This window comes from Anoplopoma fimbria, chromosome 17, assembly GCF_027596085.1.
Source record: "Anoplopoma fimbria isolate UVic2021 breed Golden Eagle Sablefish chromosome 17, Afim_UVic_2022, whole genome shotgun sequence".
NCBI classification, from domain to species: domain Eukaryota; kingdom Metazoa; phylum Chordata; class Actinopteri; order Perciformes; family Anoplopomatidae; genus Anoplopoma; species Anoplopoma fimbria.
Genome location: NC_072465.1, coordinates 4,353,847 through 4,375,027, shown reverse-complemented (window position 1 = coordinate 4,375,027; position 21,181 = coordinate 4,353,847). Strand labels below are relative to the sequence as shown.

At 39.0% G+C, this 21,181-nt stretch overlaps 1 protein-coding gene across 3 annotated transcripts in view; it reads right to left on the bottom strand.

Moving 5' to 3' along the window:
- slc2a9l2 (solute carrier family 2 member 9, like 2) overlaps positions 1-21,181 on the bottom strand; it is a 95,656-nt gene that overhangs the window by 8,973 nt on the left and 65,502 nt on the right. For all 3 annotated transcript variants that reach the window (XM_054616141.1, XM_054616140.1, XM_054616142.1), the window contains one exon: positions 8,345-8,472. In XM_054616141.1, the coding sequence (XP_054472116.1) occupies positions 8,345-8,472 (128 nt within the window). The remainder of the gene's footprint in view (positions 1-8,344; positions 8,473-21,181) is intronic.

Genomic DNA, 21,181 nt, shown 5'->3' with positions numbered 1-21,181 from the left:
ATTTCAGAGTCCCTGTTCCTGTTTACAGAATTTAACAAGGTTACATCCTGCGCTTATGTCCTTTGCGCTTATCCTCAGCAGAGTGTAACTGTAACTGAATCCTGCTTGCAAAAGTCCTGATGAATGCCTGGGGTTAAAAAGCCTGCATCCAGCAGCATTGACTAATGGGGATGCAGATAAGGCAGACAAAATGGCAATAGCCTCTCAGATAAACAAATTCCCAGCAGTAAGAATGGTTTTAAGAGAAGATACAGACACAAGAATTGATACATACAGTACATATTAGACTTAATATAACATCAAAGTCTTTCTATAATCCTGTAGGATTATCATAAGCAGGTGAGTGCACCAACGCACCCACGAGTATCTGAAAATATTCATGTATATAGATTATAATGTCTGGTGCCTCAGTACTGAATATGTTCCTAATCACATGCAATTACTCAAAGGGTATTACTAAGCAGAGACACGTGCATGTATAGATTCACCAATATTAACCATTCTGCCTCTCAGAGCTTTGAAGCACGAATGTTTTCCTACATTTAGTTTAAGTAAGCCAATTTTTGGAGGGGAGTGTACATTATTATTACAGTAGGTAGGTAATCAATTATTCCTGTACAGAAAACTGTAAGTTTAGGAGGGCATGGATTTCATCATACATATCTATATTTTTTCAGCTCACGAAGATTGAAATGTCAAATGCCATTAGTATCTAATGAGGGACAAGTGGGACATTATGACCAAGGGCAAAGTTCTGCCTCTATCAAAAGCTGAGCTTAACAATGTTCTCGGCACAGAGGGCAATTATAAGGCAGACAGTAGGACTTCTCTTTTAGCATTAAATATTAAATTGAATACATTATTATAAAAATGTATAATCTGCCAGGTTTAAAAATGTTATTTTAAGACTTTAATGATAGTTTCTAGATAATGGCAAATTGTATTTAGTAAAGTATTTTTTTCATTTTTCTTTTCATTAAAATGAATGGCATTTAACATTTTTATCACTGTGTAAATGAATGGATATTAACAATGGATGACCTATAACTTAACTATTTGTATAGGAATTGGTCTTTCATAGTAATTAACTCACACTGAATTATCAACCATCTCTGCAGTTCCCCTCAGCTCTATGAAGCCTTTTAGCGTCTTTCAGTTCAATGATTGGGTTTTCAGCCGTCTACTTTACTGTTGTGATTCACTATCATCAGCATCATTTTTAGCAGTAGCAGGAAGCTCTTTCCAGCAAAAGAACAACAACTGATATTTCCCTCAGGAGTTCGTTAGGACCAAATTCCGAGCTAAAAGAAGAGTGAAGCTTTGACTTGCAGTCAAACAAACGTGACTCCAAATAAATGCTAATGGTCGCTAAAGAGTTTGTTAGCCTATATCAACTTAAAAGGTGATAATATGTCAGTGTTGTTTTCACTGCTTGTTTTCATGCGGGTTGCACTCTGAGAACAGAAACTAGAGCAACAACCTAAGCCAAAGGTTTTCACTTATTTTCAGCCAAGGACCCCTTCAAATATAGGACATTTATACCAAGTGCATATGAAAACTTACACACACACACACACACACACACACACACACACACACACACACACACACACACACACACACACACACACACACACACACACACACACACACACACACACACACACACAAACACAACACACGAACGTATGCACGCATACAAAGAAAGTGTTTCACTCTTAGTTCATACAGTACACATGTATATCATTCATCTTAAAATGTCTCATGGAACACCTGACAGACCTCTGGATCCTCAGACCACACATTGCGAATCACTGACCTAAACATCTGCTTACATTCCCATAAAACCAATACATGTGCAAGTTCTATGGTAGCACACAGAGCAATTAATTAAGCACACAGCTCAAACACCACACACTTTATACTACTACACTACTAAAATGTTAGAGAGAGAGAGAGAGAGAGAGAAAGAAATAGACAAAGAGACATGTAGAAACATGTAAAAGAGGTCAATCAGGAGATGAAGTCTACTTAGTGAATCACTTAGCTAAAGACCTTGGGAGAAAGACATAAGTGTACTGCCGAGAAACAGAAACGAGAAGGATGCGCATAGAGAAAAGGAGAACAGGGCAGTAAAAATAAAGAGACGGACTTTTTAAAATACGACCGTTTCAAACTAAAATCTCACATTGATTTCTCCTCCCTGCAATTCAATAACAACCTCTATACTTTTCTGTCTATGGTATACTCTATTACAGATAGAGCTGGTGTTTGCTACAAGGTATGAATAAAAATGTAGTGTATAGAGCGATGATTCATCGGATTGGTTTGATGAATGTAAAGATTTGACAAGGAGGGATGAAAGAGATCTGTGAAAGACAATGAAGCATCAAAGTACTAGGCAGCCAGTTGGATCCGTCTTGGTGCAGTAGGGATGAAAAGGTACAGTCATTTAGGGCAGCTGAGGAGACATTAAAGAGTGCTAAAAAACATCAAAGCCCCAATCCCAATCTTCACACTCACAGACTTCAAGGCATTGTCCGTGAGGGTTCAGGGCTGTCCCGCTGTCAAATAGCAGAGTGCTTGAGGGCTCTCTTGCAGACATTCCTTAAGTTTCAATTCGTTTTAATCACCGACAATTTTTTCTGTTGTGATGCCAGCCAGTTTCAGCAGCATATTAAAATTACAAAGAAACATTGACATTAAGGATTTAAGATGAAATATAAGCTTAGTCCATGAAGGTTCAGGGTAAGGCCTTGGGAGGGGACATTGGGAGGGAAATAAAAAGAACAAGGCCAAGGGGGTAGAAGATAAATACAGAATTCACATACAGACTATGATACATTTTTATTCCCAGGCACAACTCCCTCCTCCTTCTCTTCCTCTTCAGCCCAATAATAACCCTCACCAATGAGCAAATGCACATAATTGGGCCCATTATCTTGACTACAGATTCTCATTGCAAATCAGATAAATCCTCCGGGCTGTTTGTTGATTGTAATACCTTCACTTGCACCAAGTCCCTTATTCTTCTATCCGTTTCACAGTCTAATTAATTACAGTAGCTCACATAAAAGAGCAATTGTTTTTGTTTCTCCCATGAAGCAGCACTTCAACGAGTCTTGGGAATAATGCATTATTGAGTAAATCTGCTGATTTGGATTTTCAGCAATTAAAACATAGGGCATTAACCCGTAAACAAGGTCCTCTTGTGACAAGCACAGCTAGGAACATGCTTGTTGTATTAGAAAGTGAAGAGACAAATAAGGATAAAACATAAATGAGCGGTCGATGATGCTGTAATCTGCTGCAATTTTTTGTAATGGAGTTTAAATCTGATCTTCAGACATCTTGATTCAATAACCATACATTTGCCAAACAAGATGTGAAGGAAAAATGACCACCAAAAATATTGATTCCCAACAACAGATAACATCACCCTGCTTGAGTCACCCACCCAGAGGAGCAGGCAAAGGTTTTGAGTGTGGAGCACGAGGGCAGACCCTCTGAACAGGGCCGATCCTTTGAACCCACAGGCAACTGCGGATAACACTTCCTCAAAAACAAACACTCCATGCTTCTCTGTCTGGCAGAAAATGAATCCATCAGCAGACACGCCGCCGTATGACTCCCCTCTCAGCCTGATAACCCCAGCACAGCCAGAGTGACAGAGTTTGTATTCAGCTCACAGATAAAGTTAACATTCTCACTGTGTGGTTAGACCTCTGAGCCTGGTGGGAGCGGCTAAATCAGCTGCCCCTGCTGGAAACCATTCAAAGTGAAACACATTTATGATTGTCGTAACAGCATGCACATTATTGAGCTCATGGTTGTTCTTCCTAGGGGATATGGAAAATGAGCTACTCCATGTAGGCAGGGCATGACAGGATCATATTCTCTAACCCCCTGTTACCAATCTGCAATCTAACTTTGGGGTTTTTGGACACCCTCAAGCAACATCCTTTTGAGAAAGTGCAAAATTAAGTGTTGTTGCTGAAGACAGCTTGCCTTTGGCCTTGGCCAGCAAACTGAAAATGGCTCACAAGTTTGTCCCAGAGCTGTCCGGGATGTTCCTGGAAGAAAAGCCTGCTTTAGTGCCCACTGTGATGAGTTCCTCCCATCTCTGCATGTCAAAGAATCTAAGTCATATTCTTAAGTAAATGTAAATCAGCTTCTCTCTGTCCAGTGGGTTTGAGTTGCTCTCACTGACCACTGATTATGCTCTGGCCCTAGAAAGGCTAAGCTCAGTGCCTCTCCCACTGGTTTGTTAAGTATACTGGTTTGGTTTATTGCTGTGAAAGGGTGAATCTCAAGGGCTAAAGATCCTATTCTACTCAGGGGCACTGACAAATCACAGGGCTTGTTGAAGGGGGTATCAACTCAGGACGTTTTACACATCAGACTCAGAGCAGATTACCTGGGGTACTTATTGTCTTTGGGGTTGTCAGTCTGGATAATCAGGTGGGCTTGGGAGGACAGCTGTCCCAGTCTTCTAAAGACAAGGCAGCAGTTTCCTACCTTTTTCAGTGCTTTTACAAGATTTGAACTCTACTAACTGATACGACTACAAGGAGGCAATGAATAAACCAAAAAGTGCTTTGGATTTAGCAGTCAGCTCCGTCTTTTTGTTAGAAAGGCATCTTCATTTTTTGTCACATCCATCATTTGAAAAAAGGCAGGAGAAGCTGGGTAGCATTAAGAGGATAAGAAAACAGTACCAAGGGAGGATGTTTACCTGGAGGTGGGTTTAAGTCCTGTAGACCAAGCGGAAAAATGCATACTACATCAGACACGTCTCACTATCAGCTACAGTAGCGCCATAGCATCATACTTACATCAGTAAGCTCTTTAGTTATTGTAGTCAGTGATAATTACATTGACAATCAATAAATAATTTCCTGATAAATATATTTTCAATCAAATACATCTTTGTGAAGAAAAAAATATGGTCTACATCTATTTATTAATTCATTTTAATGTATTTGTCTTTTATGATTACCTCGTGTAGTTTTGATTTTTCTGGGATTAAGAACGAGGAAATTAAACAAGGGAATGACAGAGATATATCATTTATATTGATCATTCTTGCCACCTTTTCTGTAAATTTTAGTTTTTTTCACTTAAGAAAACTATGCTGTTTGATCAATAAATTCAACTAAATGTCTGTTTTCATTTAGAAATCAGTTTATGGACTTACATACACAATTACAAATTAGGATATTAAATTGGGGTAAAATTATTTTAGCTTTTTGCTTTAATTAGGTGAAATGCTAATTTCCTTAAGAGACTTTATACCAATATTTGGTGCGTGTCATCTGCATGATTAAGATCCAAAATGGCACGAAATGGTAAGAAATGGTAGTAAAATATAAAATGGGAATTGCTTTGTCAAAAGGTACAGACCAGCTCACTGTATGCCAACTTTTTATTCACACAAAAACGGCTACAAAATGTTCAATTATCAAGGTCAAACAAGTTACAGCGATAGCCCACAAAAACTAATTCGCTCATATACAGGCCTATAAACAAATTATTAAATAAATAGACTGAAGCTTATGCCAACATATAAAATAAAAGGCCTGGCTTTGTTGAGACTGTCTGGTTATCAATATTTCAGCACCCGGGACAGCGCCGAATCAACTCACACCCGTATTTCTTATTTCATGAGAAATATTTAAAAAAATATAAATATAAAAAATATACAAAACCCCCAAAACAATGCATTCGAATACCACAGGCACAACTTTCTTTCACTTTGCTTCAGGATTCTTTTAGTGCAATATATAAATTCCACACAGATTCCGGACACTAACATAAAATAGCAGACAGTAATTATATTTTACTATGAAGTGACTGGTAGTGATTTCAAACAGCCTATGAGTGAACAGGCAGAATGAAAAGTGAAAACCTCTACACCCAGCGGTCCGGGAAGAAGGCAAATACAATGATCAAAGATCCAAATCACCCCAGCCACAAACTGTTCTGCCTACTGCCTTCTGGCAGAAGCAACCGCAGCATCCGGTCCCACATCATCCGGTCCCGCAACGTCAGGTCCGCACCATAAGGCCCAGGGACAACTTCATCCCACAGGCCACAAGACTGCTGAGCTCATGAGCTCTTGAACTCATCACATGACACTATATTCACACCGTACTGGTGCACATTACCTTTAAACTTATACTAGCTATTCATACCTACCAGTGTACCAATATCACCAACGAACCCATTTCTAAATTATACAAATACTATGTTTTCTTAGGATGGTGCTTCAGTAAAAAGATTGTAAAGGGAAAAAAACTTAAATGTATCAAATGAAAGAGTGAGAGAAAGAGTTAGAGAGTCCTGTGAGGCAAAAGAAAGTGAGAGGGAGAGGCACGGGAGAGACAGAGGAGGTAAAATGAGAGTAGGCAGTGATGCGGAGCCGCCTGGAGCAACAGTCAGGCTTTAGAGGTTGTAAGAGGACCCTGCAGTTTCCAGGAAAAACATTCCAGTGTCAGACTAATACACTCTTCCGTCTGAACCTGTTGTAGGTGCTTATAATACTCTAAAAACACATTTGCCCTCCTAAAATACGAGTTATATCTCGGGATCCAATTTAAAGCACTTCAAAGATACTAATTTTGAAGATTGAATAGGTGCCTATAGTACTATAAAAACACATTTGCCCTCCTTAAAGAGGAGTTCTATAGCGGGTCCCATGTGAAGCACTTCAGAGATGCTCATTTTGGCAATTTAATACCAGAAAGGGAGCATTCAACAACAGAGGGCCAAAAAATTGTACGCACTTCTGTTTGAACCTCTGTATCATTGCTTTTCATTGCTCAGTGTATTTTCTCATAGAAGGTTTTTTTCATCAGGTCTTTTTGAAAAGCTAAATAAATAATGATCCATATTCTTTACTTCTCTACTGGCTGGAAAAACACCTATTAAAACATCCTTACTTAAACCAAAGAAAGAACAATTATAGCATTTCTATAGCAACCATCAACTAGTTCCTATAAGGCTTTGGAAGTGCTTCTATGTCCAATATTTTATATTCAGCTTTCCTGTCACATCTCAAGTTTCACAAGTAACACCTTGTTTACAAGGTTGAGCAGCAAAAGCAACATGTCAGCAGCACAACAGTCAGTGTCCACACTGGCTCTTTTCAGTACTGCTGGGCACTCTGTCAGAGCTCACAACCCAATACCAGTCATGTACTGAAATCAATTCGCATAAGAGGTAAAATAAAAATAACTAACTTGAAAAACATCTGAAACATTAAAAATGTAACAGGATGTAGTTAGGTGGTTCATACTGCATCAAAATTGAAGCAGAAGAGACCAAGACATCCAGACTTTAACTCCCTAATATGGGCAAAGCTTTAAAAAGACTTGAGTGCCCCTTTATAGTACATTGTGCTGCCAATATCTTGAAGTTATGTGGTATTTCACAAATCGCCACACTAACAAGGGAAATGCCTGTGCCTTATAATCACAGTTGTGTTGTAAAAGAAAATGCCCAACGGAACACACTGCTGTTCCTCACTGCTATGCAACCCGAGGTGGTGATCACACCGGCTCACAGTTAGCAGTATTTACATATCTTGTATTGTTAGGTCTGAATTTAAAAGTGCTCTTCACCAATGCTAAGAAGACCACAGCGCATTTCCATTACATTTAGGTTAACAAGTATGATTCCGTGAAGAAAATCTGTCACAGCTTGTTTGTATAATCCAGTAGTGGTTTTCAATGACCTAGAAAAAGGAACAAAAAGTACTGCACATGTTCCGTCAAAAACATTCTGATCATTAAGAAAATAGCATAAGTGAAAAGCCTGAACATGAGTCACTGACTATTCCAAGAAAACCATTTAAGCTCGATAGTTTCATATAATTAGGATATAAAATACATAATGTTATGTGATAGGACCACAGAAACATCAAATAGCAAGTGTGTTGACTAATGAGAGTCCATCAAGTAGGTGAGGATGCTGGTTGAGAGCAGGGAGAACAAACAATCGACATCATGGTGTGACAGGCAGCCACTGCAGGGATTAAGGAGGGCTGACAACTTTAATGGTCTGCCAAAGGCTGAAGTGACAAACATAGTTGGTGTTAGTTTGGTTTAGCTGACAATCAGTTGATGACTTACTGAGCGCGTGTGTGTGTGTGTGTGTGTGTGTGTGTGTGTGTGTGTGTGTGTGTGTGTGTGTGTGTGTGTGTGTGTGTGTGTGTGTGTGTGTGTGTGCAATGCTTTACTTTAGAAAAGTGTCACTTGTGTCTATTGACATTGGGCTCCAAAACCTGACCCCAACCCCAGCGCTATGTGTACACGTGCGCACACAATTAGATGAGGTAACTCACTTGAATGAATGGGAACAGGAGGCCGACGGCAAAGTTGGACAGCCAGTTTACTGTGCCAGCGATCATGAAGGCGGCAGGTCGGTAGGACTGTTCAAACAGTTCTCCAGTCAAGATAAATGGGATGCCACCTGACACAGAAGGGAGAAGACCATTAGTTGCAACAAACTGCTGACAGCACATAACAGAAACAAACAGCTCTGCCCTGAGCGTTAGGTATTCTGTGCTTACAAACCATATAAAGTGGAAAAAGATTGCTCATTGTTTTTTTTTTCCTACTGCAGACTGAAAATGTGTTGGTAACACTTTCTATCCACACTTATTATTTATTATGCTTTATAATCTGCTTTTAGCACTGTATAATTATATTCATCATAAATATTCATAATGCCCTTTATGGGCAATGATCATAACACATTATAAAACATTTAATAATGACTTAATAATGAAGGTCAAGCATCATAATACTTCATAGTTGCTGGTTACTCACTGACGTTTATTTTTGCAAGGATCATGGTGTATTATAATTCCCTTTATTGTAACATTATGATCTTCTTATAATGCGATGATATAATGTGATGATAAAAAACTCTAAGTTGCCATTGTTTCCTCTAAGTGAAGTGAAAATATATCATTAAATATATTCAGGAACACAGACATTTTTACTTTACTTTAAGAAAACAATGACTTCTCGGGTAATTTATAGAGATTAAGCTGAATATGTATTACAACTCTGACAGTTTAAATTTATATTCATTATAAAATGATTTATAATGTTTTATAATTATTGTTATCAATCATTATGAATATTTATGGGTGCTAACAATTGTAATTAATCAGTGTTTAGTAGATTATAACACACAAGTATGTTTATAATAGATTATAGACTGTGTCTTCGTCAAAGAAAGTGTTATCCTTTTGTTTAATTCAGAAAAGGCACAATGACGGCAAAAAGTAAAAATAGAGGGGGGTGATTAATCTAAGCAATATTATCTTGTGCTTTTCCTTCCCTCCTAATGTAATGAATAGTGGTGCACTTCTGACCGTATAAATCCATATGGCATAGTCCTGTTCAGCTCACAGATAAAGTTAACATTCTCACTGTGTGGTTAGACCTCTGAGCCTGGTGGGAGCGGCTAAATCAGCTGCCCCTGCTGGAAACCATTCAAAGTGAAACACATTTATGATTGTCGTAACAGCATGCACATTATTGAGCTCATGGTTGTTCTTCCTAGGGGATATGGAAAATGAGCTACTCCATGTAGGCAGGGCATGACAGGATCATATTCTCTAACCCCCTGTTACCAATCTGCAATCTAACTTTGGGGTTTTTGGACACCCTCAAGCAACATCCTTTTGAGAAAGTGCAAAATTAAGTGTTGTTGCTGAAAATGGGCCTTGGCCAGCAAACTGAAAATGGCTCACAAGTTTGTCCCAGAGCTGTCCGGGATGTTCCTGGAAGAAAAGCCTGCTTTAGTGCCCACTGTGATGAGTTCCTCCCATCTCTGCATGTCAAAGAATCTAAGTCATATTCTTAAGTAAATGTAAATCAGCTTCTCTCTGTCCAGTGGGTTTGAGTTGCTCTCACTGACCACTGATTATGCTCTGGCCCTAGAAAGGCTAAGCTCAGTGCCTCTCCCACTGGTTTGTTAAGTATACTGGTTTGGTTTATTGCTGTGAAAGGGTGAATATCAAGGGCTAAAGATCCTATTCTACTCAGGGGCACTGACAAATCACAGGGCTTGTTGAAGGGGCATATGGCATAGTCCTGTTCACTTCCCATAAAACATAATCCGGTTTATCAGGAAAAACTAAACTAAATAAAGCTCATATTACCTTTTCAGGCAACTACGAAGATACAATCAACAATGCATTTGACTAAATTGAAATCTTGGGTATATAACTTGTCAAATGAAAAGAAACACTTTTCAAACCATTTTGACTGTAAAACAGTTGTTCAGTCCAGAAAAAAGCAACTAATACACAAACCTTGCATATACAAAATTACTTTAAGCTTCCACAAGACTCAGGCTAAAAATCTCTGCTGATAATTTCGGAAAATATAATTACAAATGATAATCTAAATGTTTTGAATTAAACAATTCAGTTTGTAAAGAAAGCCATGAGTTATGTTACTGTGTTTTAAAAGGAAACACTAGGGGTGAATACCGTAAAATGTAACTAATAGATATCACCATAAAACCTCCTCAGTTAATAACTTTCATTTTCATTTAATTTATTATTAAAATGGATTTAAATATGCAAATTACGCATAATCTAATGCTAACTGTTGGTGAATTTAGGAAGAAATCTGCAATGCAAATTGACAAAGTGTAGTAAAATAAACACCTAAATGTGTATTTTTGGAGGTTTTCTCTCCACTATTCTGAAAAAATGAAGAAGACATGGTAGTAAAATAGCCCAAAAGGTTTTGCCTGTTATGTCTCGACATACTACAATCACAGTTTAAATATTGTAATATGGTGGACCCCTTGTTGATAGTCCAAAATTCCTCGGGCCTGTCCCCGAGTTCAATGTGCAACAGACAATTCCAAACCTCAAAAGCAGATGACAAACTAGGAGGCTTAAATCAACAAACATGGCCCACGTAGTTCAAATGTAAGAGGTGGTAATCCATCCTGACAGATTGATGCAAACTCAGTGGAGAGCATTGGGGAGCAATTTAAACCACATTTATCAATTAAAGAGTAAAGTTTAAGGAAAAAATTGGCTGCTGCAGATTTAAAGTAGTCTTTTTAAGCTGTCTAGTTAAAAAAAACAGAAACAAAAACATTGGTTAATTTTCCATCTTTCCTCTTCCCCGTTAACCTGTATTTGGAATTTTACGTTTGACAATTACTTAATTTTTGTCTCAAAACAAGCCCAAGAGTCTACTAGATAATTTGATTTCAATATTCCAAGTTATTTTGTTTGAGTCATCATAGATTACAGTTATACTGATTTTATTATTCGGTTATTTGTTAAATTATTTTACTCTTTATTCCTTTTTATTTATTGTGCAACAACTGAAAAATTGTTTTAAAAACTGACTTTGATAACAGCTTGTACTAGGCTTGCCTAGTACAAGCTGGGTGTGGCAAGGATGTTGCAGTTGCCAATAGCTCTGGAGAGCGGTTTTGGATTCGTGGCCACTTACAGCTATAATTGATCAGGTGTCAAGACCTGCATTGGAGAGTTTCTGGATCGTGGTGCTGCGGAGGCCGTGGTTAGTATCTTCTGCTGTGTTCCTGCTTGCTTAAATATTCTGGGCAACGTTGTCAAACCTCCTCGTTATGGAGTGCTGCATGTTGTTTAGGAGGTGGATTTTTTTCTGGATATGGGCAAAGTGGGTTCACAAAGTGAAGATGTTTGTATTTCGTCCTGCTTCTCTCAACTGATAGGAGTCCCTCTAACAAAGGAAATCCAACAAACAGGAAACATTATAGGAAGATATTATGGGTGCAGCCACAACAACACTGATCTCAGTTCTGCCAGGAGAGGACAAATCCGCTTCGCACATGATGCAGGGAGGGTGGGGCAGCATTTTGTATATATGTGTGTGTGTGTGATTTGTTTGTGAGTACTCGTTTTAGATCAGTTCCGAGATAATCCGCTCAGTACAAAATAGTGTTTTCCAGGGACTTGTGCACCTAATAATGTGTGAAGCCTGTGTGTGCAAGCAGGGGAATACAATAACTAGAATGATGGGTTTTCTTTATAAACACTTATAAATCAGGCCTCAGCTAGCAATAACAATCCATGTTAGCTGCATAATGTATTTGTCATATTTAACACAATTCTGATCCATAATGATGTATGGGTATTTCCAGCCCTGAAACTTAATGCACTTGTTGCCAAAGCATGTTCCATGTCAAGCCAAATGTATCTTGCTGGGGTAACCCAGGGGGTGTTCACTAATTACATGTATGTATGTTTTTTGGCCAGCATATGCTCGTGGAGGGCCTCAGAGGAAACAGCATGTGTTAAATCATATGAGATGAAAGTATACAGGTTTGCCTTCCAGCCAAACACAACAGCAGTGCACTGATGAACATTCAAGCAGAGAGTAAACACTCTCCAACTCCATATTAACCAATAGTCCATCACTATTTTGTAGGAATTACAAAGGCCTACTGGATAATGCCTATATACTGTAGGTGACCACTTGTTCTACAAACAATTCACACACTGAAAAATGTATGGACTAAAAAATGGTCCTGGTGGATGGATTCAAGTTAAGGTTAAACTGGCTAATGTAACATCCATAAAACAGATTTTTCAGATAAGATCTGTTCATGCTGCAAGTGCAACACAGAGCAGGTGGGCAATGCATGCATCAATTCACACAATACAAAACACATGCAAGTTCAAGACGACTCACACATACAAATGGTGCTTTGCTGGTACCGAAATCTGACATCAATATCACAAAAACAGTTTAAAAAAAGAAAGAGGATCAGAACTGCTTTTATAGGACACCGGATAATTATTGGTGGTGACAGATCAAAGCCCAAAATTAGAGAATATCTAAATCAAAATTCCCAAAATGAAATATTGAAACTATGAAAAGTTAATCAGACAGAAATTATTCTTTTTGGTTTGGATTTATGCCAAGAGCTTGTGAGCTGCCTTCTGTTTCAGCTTGACCTCTTGAAACATCACCAGACCAGTGCCAAAGCCTTGATCTGTTGTGCCTCGGGCAGCGAGCCGAAGATGACAGGACAGCGGCGTAAAAGCAGCACCAGAGGCCACTGCTTTTTTCACATGCAATTGGTTCTGACAGGGGTTTTAACTAGCTCATCTTTATCATTTATCAGGGTACCAGCAATCCTTTTTCATGGCTGGGAGAAGGTAAGGAATGGAATACACAATATATTCTAATACCCTAAACTGAAAATACAGAAATATCAACGATTAGATTTTCATTTTTTGATAATTGTTTGCCTTAATCTAAAAGGATGTTCTACGAGCACTACCTTTGCCCTTGTAGTGACTCATGGTGTTTGGTCCACAGCTCAGAGATGTATGCTTGTGATATTATCCAACAACACACGCTATAAATAAAGACTTATTATATAATAGGATAATAATGTCACACAAGCAAAATACTATCCTCCCACACAAGCACATGAAACATACAAGTCACACATACAGCAGCATGAGCAGGGTGACAAATACTTTGACATTTATGCTAAAAACCTGCACATGCAGTGTGTGTATGCATGCAAACACATGCATGTAAGATTTGGCCTACAGTAGATCTATCACAGATTATGTCACAGGATGCTATTTTAATGCACCCACCACCTGCAGCTTTGAAAATAGAACCAGAGAGAAAAGGGACATTTTTTTATTGTGATGTGACAAAGTGTGATAAGCAACACATGCTCTGAACTTTTACAAATTGACAATGATATGAGTGGGCCACATAACGTTTGAGAAACTGCATTGGCAGGCCAGGTGCAATAGCAAAATATTAGGGTGTTGCTGCTCTCACTGCACTTCATTTCAGCAGATAAATAGTGTCATTAGTTCTATTGAACAAACACTCTGTGTACACAGAGTTATAAATCATCCTCAAACAGATCTGCATTAAACAAGAATGTGTTAAAATGCTTGTTCAAGCTGAGGTTATAATCAAATTCAACTCTACTGGGAATTCTGCCATATGTACATGACATGTAGAGGATCGACATACAGTTTCTCACAGATCATGGTGTTGGTGTACAAACATTTATGCCTTTAAAACAAAAGCACAGGGGTTTAAAAAATACTAAGATGAAAATAAAATACTACAAAATTTTAAAGTAGGTACAGAACACAATTTAGTGCAAATACAGATGAAGACATGGGGAAGTAATGTACCATTCACAATGTGAATAATTAGAAGCACTTTTTTGTAGTGTTCTGTACAAAGAAGCTTGGCTGATTGTTGGCGTGTGTGTGTGTGTGTGTGTGTGTGTGTGTGTGTGTGTGTGTGTGTGTGTGTGTGTGTGTGTGTGTGTGTGTGTGTGTGTGTGTGTGTGTGTGTGTGTGTGTGTGTGTGTGTGTGTGTGTGTGTGTGTGTGTGTGTGTGTGTGTGCGAATATTCTTGTATAAGGAAAGTTCCTGGGGCTAGTCCTGTGTGGGATGGGTAAGTTACAGTCCGGCTTTTTGGAGTCAGCAGGGAGAGAGTTCAGCAACCTAACAGCCTGATGTGTAAATCTGTGACTAGTCTGGTGAAACATTCCCAGAGGCTCTGGTATCCTCTCCCAGATGGCAGGAGACTCAATTGGGCTGTGTGAGGGATGGTTGGGTCACTCGCAATGCTGGTGGCTTTGCAGGCTAGGCAGATGTTGTACATTTCCAGAAGGGAGGTGAGTGAGGCCCCAGTGATATTCCCAGTCGCATTCACATTAAACTTGAGGGACTAGCAGTTGGAGGCAGTGAAGCTCCCACACAGTGATGCAGCTTGTCAGAATGCTCTCCATGATGCCTTGGTAGAAGAAGCACATGATGGGTGCCAGGGCTATTGCTCTTTTTAGCTTACACAGAAAGTAGAGATGCTGCTGGGCTTTCTAGGCCAGTTATACATAGTTATTTTTCCAGGAGTGATATACACACCCAGCAATTTTAGCAGTACTGTGTTGGTCAGACGCACAGGTGTTGGCTCTCCTGAAATCAATAACAATTTTTACTACCTTAAGAGAAAAATTACTGTAGTTTGTCTCGTCATTGCTGATGTGACCCACATCGGCAATAAGCAGGATGGGACGGATTTCTTTGGCAGAGGTATGATGGTGGGGGCTTTAAAGCAAGTAGGGACAATAGCAGGACTCAAGGAACTGTTGAAGATGTCCATGAGGTCATCTTTGAGTTCTTCTGCACAATCTTTAAACACACAATCGAGTATGTTGTCTGGACCAGCAGCCTTGCAGGCGTTAAGTGCTTTCTTCACGCTGGCTGGGGAAAGGTTGTTGAGGGAAGGTGGTGTCTGCTGTGCAGGCCTGTTGTTAAGTGCTTCAAAATGAGCAAAGAAGTTGTTGAGTTGGTTTCACAGAGAGACATTGCTGTTACAGGCCTTGTACTACATGTCTCTAGCCTGTGATGGTCTGAATCTCCTGCTACTGGCTCAGTGTGTCTCTGATGTCTTTGAAATGACGGGTTATCTTTTTGGCATAAAGAAGCTTGGTGTTTCTAAAGCCAAGGGACAGGTTGGCTCTGGCTGTTCTCAGTTCAGCTGTGTCAGCTCTGAAGGCTGCAGCATTCCTGGTCCTTAGCAGTCTAAGGACCTCTCATTTCAGCCATGGCTTCTGATTAGCCTGAGGGATGATGGTCTTCGTGACAGTCATGATGTCAATGCATTTGGTGATGTAGGAGCCTCAGTCTCAGTGAACTGCTGTATGTCATTGTCTTGGTTGTATGTGGCTGTGGGCTTGAACATGGCCCAGGCAGTGGTGGCAATACAGTCCCAGAGCACAAAAGTGGCACCCTCAGGATACACACATAACTGTTTCAGACCCGGTTTAAAGATGACACCAAGATTTTACAGTGTTGGGCTATATATTTAAGGACAAACAGTACAGATGTTTTGAAGTATAGGCATCAACTGTCAATCAATTGGAGGTCAAGGATGCAGTTTGTTTAGTGTATTAATTTGATAAAAATCATTGTGGTTAAAAGAGAGGTACAATTGAGTGTCATCTGTGTAGGAACGAAAGCAACAAAACAGGCCATTCATCACTTTAAGCAGTTCTGTACTGTGGTTTGCCAGAAATCCAGCTAACTTGTCATAAACAGCCATCAATTGTTCAACAAAAACTTTTCTAGAACCTTAGACATAAAAAACAGTTGGATATTGGTCTGAAATTATCAAGGGAGTTAGGGCCAAAATAGGTTTTTGTAGAAGTGGTTTAACAATTGCATTCTTAAAATAGGCACGGAAAGAACGAGTCAATAGTGCCATCTTAATTATAGAGAGAATATAGGACCTGACCGATCAATATACTTCTCTTGAAATCTCTGAAAAAAGGGATGATGTCGACAGGACACAAAGAAGGCTTCATTGTATTAATGCCCTCAGCTAGAGTGTCAATAGATATTGTGTCAAAGGACTCAAAGAAGGCAGTAGGTTTAAAATAAATCTTTGTGTCATGTGCAGGAGGGGGAATGTGCTTTCTGAAGCTAGAGAGTTTGTTGACAAAGAAGGTTAAACATTCTTCACATTTCTATGTAAAGAAGTCCATACTGACAATTGGAGGAGTCACAAGTGTCCAGTACATAAAACAGGGATATAAAAGAAGGGTGCTTTTAAAAGCTCCTTATGTTGGGAGAGGCAATGCTGAGGTAACTGGTCCATGGGTCCTTGATAATAGATTCAATAGGCCTAAAACTGGGTTGGACAAGTACACTCAAATTGGTGAAGTTTATAGCAAAACCAAAATTTTGAGCACTCAGCCACTGGGGACTTCAATAAGTGTCAGGTCTGTCTGCACATGTGTGCTGGTGCCCAATGTTGTTTTTGTGAGCACAGACACAGGACTTGGAGAGGCACATAAAATATGTTTGCAGCTTGCATTAACTTTCAAACAAAGAAGAGCGTTTTCAGAACAGAAAAAAATTGTTGATGAAGGCAGATAGTAAATGACAGCACTGTGTCGGAATCTAGGTGGGAAGAGACAAGAGTCTGCTAAAACGTACACCACCAGGGCAAACAGTGGGGAGTGGGTCGGAGATAAAAACTTCTATCTTACTGAGGTGGCGCTTCAACAAGATTCACTGTGGAGTGCTAGACCCAAAATCCAATGAGCATAAAAAATGTAATCGGGTAGCACATTCCAGGTTTCAAAATATACATCCACATTCACATCACAATACACATATTATTAGGTAGATACTCATATTCAACATAGATACCACGCTGATAGCAATACCTTCATCTACATGATGTAGCTGCCCTTTGGAAACTGGAAGTGCCCTCCTGAGGATGAAATGCAGCACTTAAACTTCTTTGCTGCTGGATCACCAAGTCCACCATATTTTCTCTAAGGTCTGTGACAGAAAACTGCAGGGAGTCAAGCTCAGATTCTTCCAACACCAAAAAAACATTGGCTGGACTAAAACAGTATTAGACTGATTAGAAACAATATCACATGGCAGTCCAAGTAGACACATTTTGACTGTGGGATCAAATTAGCAGCATTCAAGATCCTGTCAGCAACAATGGCGATAGTGAAATTAAGTTTGGAGGTAGGGAGGAATGCCAGAATAAAATCCAGTAACGATAAGAGCAAGGTCGCCTGGGGTCGGGCAAAGAAAGTCAGAAGGACACTGTTTGGAGGACTTTAATTGAACACATATGGAGCTTCCAGTCACAAAGGAATAAATGCCCTACCTCAGAAGCGTCCTCCACTATAAATAAGTGTATACTGCCAGGGACAGTCAGTAGCAACTTTGGCAATGATGATGCTGCACTTTAATTTTCCAAATGCCCGTTAAGCCTTTAAACTATGAGTGAAACTATAGCATACATCTTGCTAGTGAGAGCATTGTTGCAGTTGAAATGAATCTGATGTAGTTGTTGCAAAGTCCAAATAGCTACAGTAAAAAAAAATTGTGAAAACAATTTTTCACAGGCACAGACCGCAGTATGTGTTCACAAGCCGTGAACACATACTGTGGTCTCTCAACAGGAGATCATCATGCAAACCCATACCCATTGAACTCTCAGTAGCTTTAAAACTTGAAACTGAATAGCTGTGGTTTGGAGTTCAGTTTCACCCCCATGCTTCATGTTCGTACTTTCAGATATCAGCCTTAAAAACTTTTTAAAATCCTGCTGCTTCACATACAGTGAAGCAGCGGTAGGCTTTTATTGGGAGCAGCTAGAGAAATGCAGTTTGTTAAAGGACTACTTCACCCACAAAATGACCATTTGTGTATCAAGAAATCTGAAGAAATTTAAAAAAGTTGTGAATTGAATTAAACTAGGACCGCGTTTAACAACGGCAAAACTTTATCAAAACATCCGTTTACGAACTCTGACACAACTCATGCAGTATAATCCAAGTCTCACTTATCCAGTTGTATAGTCAGCACTTCCCAAACACGAGTAGTGCACCTTTGCAAACCTGAGACGGTTTATGAAAAAGTGTTTTAAAAAGTACGGTTTAAGCAAAGCGATATATAAATGATTCCTTCAAGATGTTAAATGGGGGAGCATGGTAAGGGGATCACAGTTCTTTACTGAGATGTTGTGTAAAACATATACTATACAAGAGCAGAGCCCTCAGTCATTCCTTCCAATAAATGAAAAACTTGCTCCAGCTGGTTAGGTCGAGCTAGGGATGATTCCAAAAGTGAGGATGTCTCAAGTAAACTCCTCCATAGCAAATGTTTCAGGAACCAAAGGGGAATAAAGCTTTCCCTGCAGAGGACATGCTCCTGGCAGAAGATCAATGTCACAGTAATAAAAAGTAGGTGAGGAAAACATTGTTTCCTGCTTTTTAGTAAACACATCTCAGGGGTCTGTGTATACAAGGGGAATATTACATATATACACATTGGCCTTTGGAATCACAGCAATGTGTGGGGAGAACTAGGCAAGGAATAACAACAATCAGGACTCTGCTCGTTGGGAGGCTCCAGTTATATATGGGATGCAATCAAACAGGGACAACTGAAAATTATAGGGAAATACAGAAGGATGTATGATAAGAATTCATGCTTATATGGTAAATGTTAATGAGGCAAAGTGCACATTAAAAAAGGGGCTTGATGTTTTTCACAAGCTAAATTACCATTATTATTAAAACTGCATACATTACGGAAAGACAGGAATATTAAATAGTAAGGAAATGATAAAAAAACAAGATACTAACAAAAATGAGGTGAAATACACAAATATTATTAGAGCCACCAAACACCCGAATACACACCCCCACATATAAATTCAGGTGTTCACAGACCATTTATTTTTTACAAAGTCTAAATACATCAGCCTTTACTTCTTTCTTCGCTTCTTTTTCTCTTCCAATTTAATTTTAATCTAACACTGGCTGCCACACATCATTACATTTCACCTTGGTTTGAGTTCAGTCACATCTCATCACTTCTGTCTCTGTGTATTTTACTCGTGGCTCCTTAAAAGCAGCAGATGCCAATCATGTCAGTGTGTGTTCACATCTCACCTCTGGTATCTCTCATTACATGCTAACTCTCACAACTGAAAGTCCGGCTGCCCAACAGTGTTGTTTCTTCAATCCCACATGAAAGGTGATCCATCTTATTCAATGGACTTCTGTCTTATCCTCTACGGCCTGTCTGTCAGCACTTTATAACCCCCTCTCTATCTTCCTTCCACCTATAAGGTCTTTTCTCTTCCCAGGAGAATTGAGTGAATACACCATCGAACTATATCACGAGACCATAGGGTCTGCTCCACCATGCTGTGAAAACAATGACTGCAAAAAAGTCCATCAATTTCAATCAAAAACTTACTCAAAAGGGAAAATCTAATTTGTTGCACAATAAATAGATTCATACCGCCTTTTATGTTGGTAAGTGCTTTCCCAAGGAAAAAAATTAAACTAAAATATTGTCAACATTTAGGCTTACACCACAACTTATATTTACCACCTCATAGTCTGAGAATGGCGTGTACCTTCACAAATGATTTAACACTACAACACTTATTATTTGTGACACATTAGCTGTGATTTAATTTGTTTACCTATAAAGCTCCATAACAGAAAACATTTTTCCACCAAAAAATAGATTCAACTCATGGCTGGACCTTGATGTCCTGGTCAAATGTGGCTTGCATTTCCTTTAAAAAATGTACGGATCGTAGTGTAGTAAAACAGCGAAGTCACTCACTATCAAAAGAGGACAGCTACTGTACTACTAGCTGAAAAAGAGTGTAAGAAGTCCTTTTTTTGCGTAAAACTTTGTGCTTGAGCCGAAGTCAGGTTCGTTCAGGGTTTACTTTTATAATTCATACGAATGTTTATCTGACTCTGCCGATCATCAATCCCAGAGATGTGTTGTAAGTAGAAACCCAGTGCACACTGGGAAGAGAAACAGAGTAGAAAATGTGTTGCATTAGCTGTGGGAACTAATTGTAAGTAATGGATGAAAGAAACTTTTAAAAGTTGCTTGGTTATTTAATTAGTTACGACAGCTGTCCAATAAATGTAATGGAGTAAAAAGTACCATATTTCCCTCTGAACTGCAGTTGAGTGGAAGTTTAAAGCAGTATAAAACAAAAATACTTAATGAACTTAATACATGCCACCACTTGTCACTGTATATACAGTACTGCAAGTGTACTGTACAGTACATAAAATATGTGCATGGGGGATATACATAATTATAGGAAGTAAGAAATAGATTAAAGTAGATTATTATTATTGATGTGTCAAACGGCTCTCTGTAATGTATAAGTAAATACTGCAAATCCCAACACACTGCTGTGAGAAGGTTTAAGAACTCACCATGGCATATATTCGACTCTTTGTTGAGTGAAAGCCAGCAGTAAACAATTTGCTTGAATAGCTAAGCTGCCTCTTCAAACATTAGTTGACTGTCAGAAGCAATTAAGTGTTTAAGTATTATTGTACGAGTATTTTATTTAAATCTTAGGAAGATATTTTGATGGAAAGATGTATTCAAGAATAGGAAAAGGAAATCAAAACCAGGGCAGCTTTTGTATCTTGTGATCTGCCCGTTAACAGCCGGGACAAGGCCTTCCTCAGTTGCTTTTCCATATTCGACTACAGTCAGCGTCTCACCATGGTGCACAAAATAATATAATTAGCTTTAAGTCTCATTCATGAATGTAATAAACATCCGGTGGGTTGA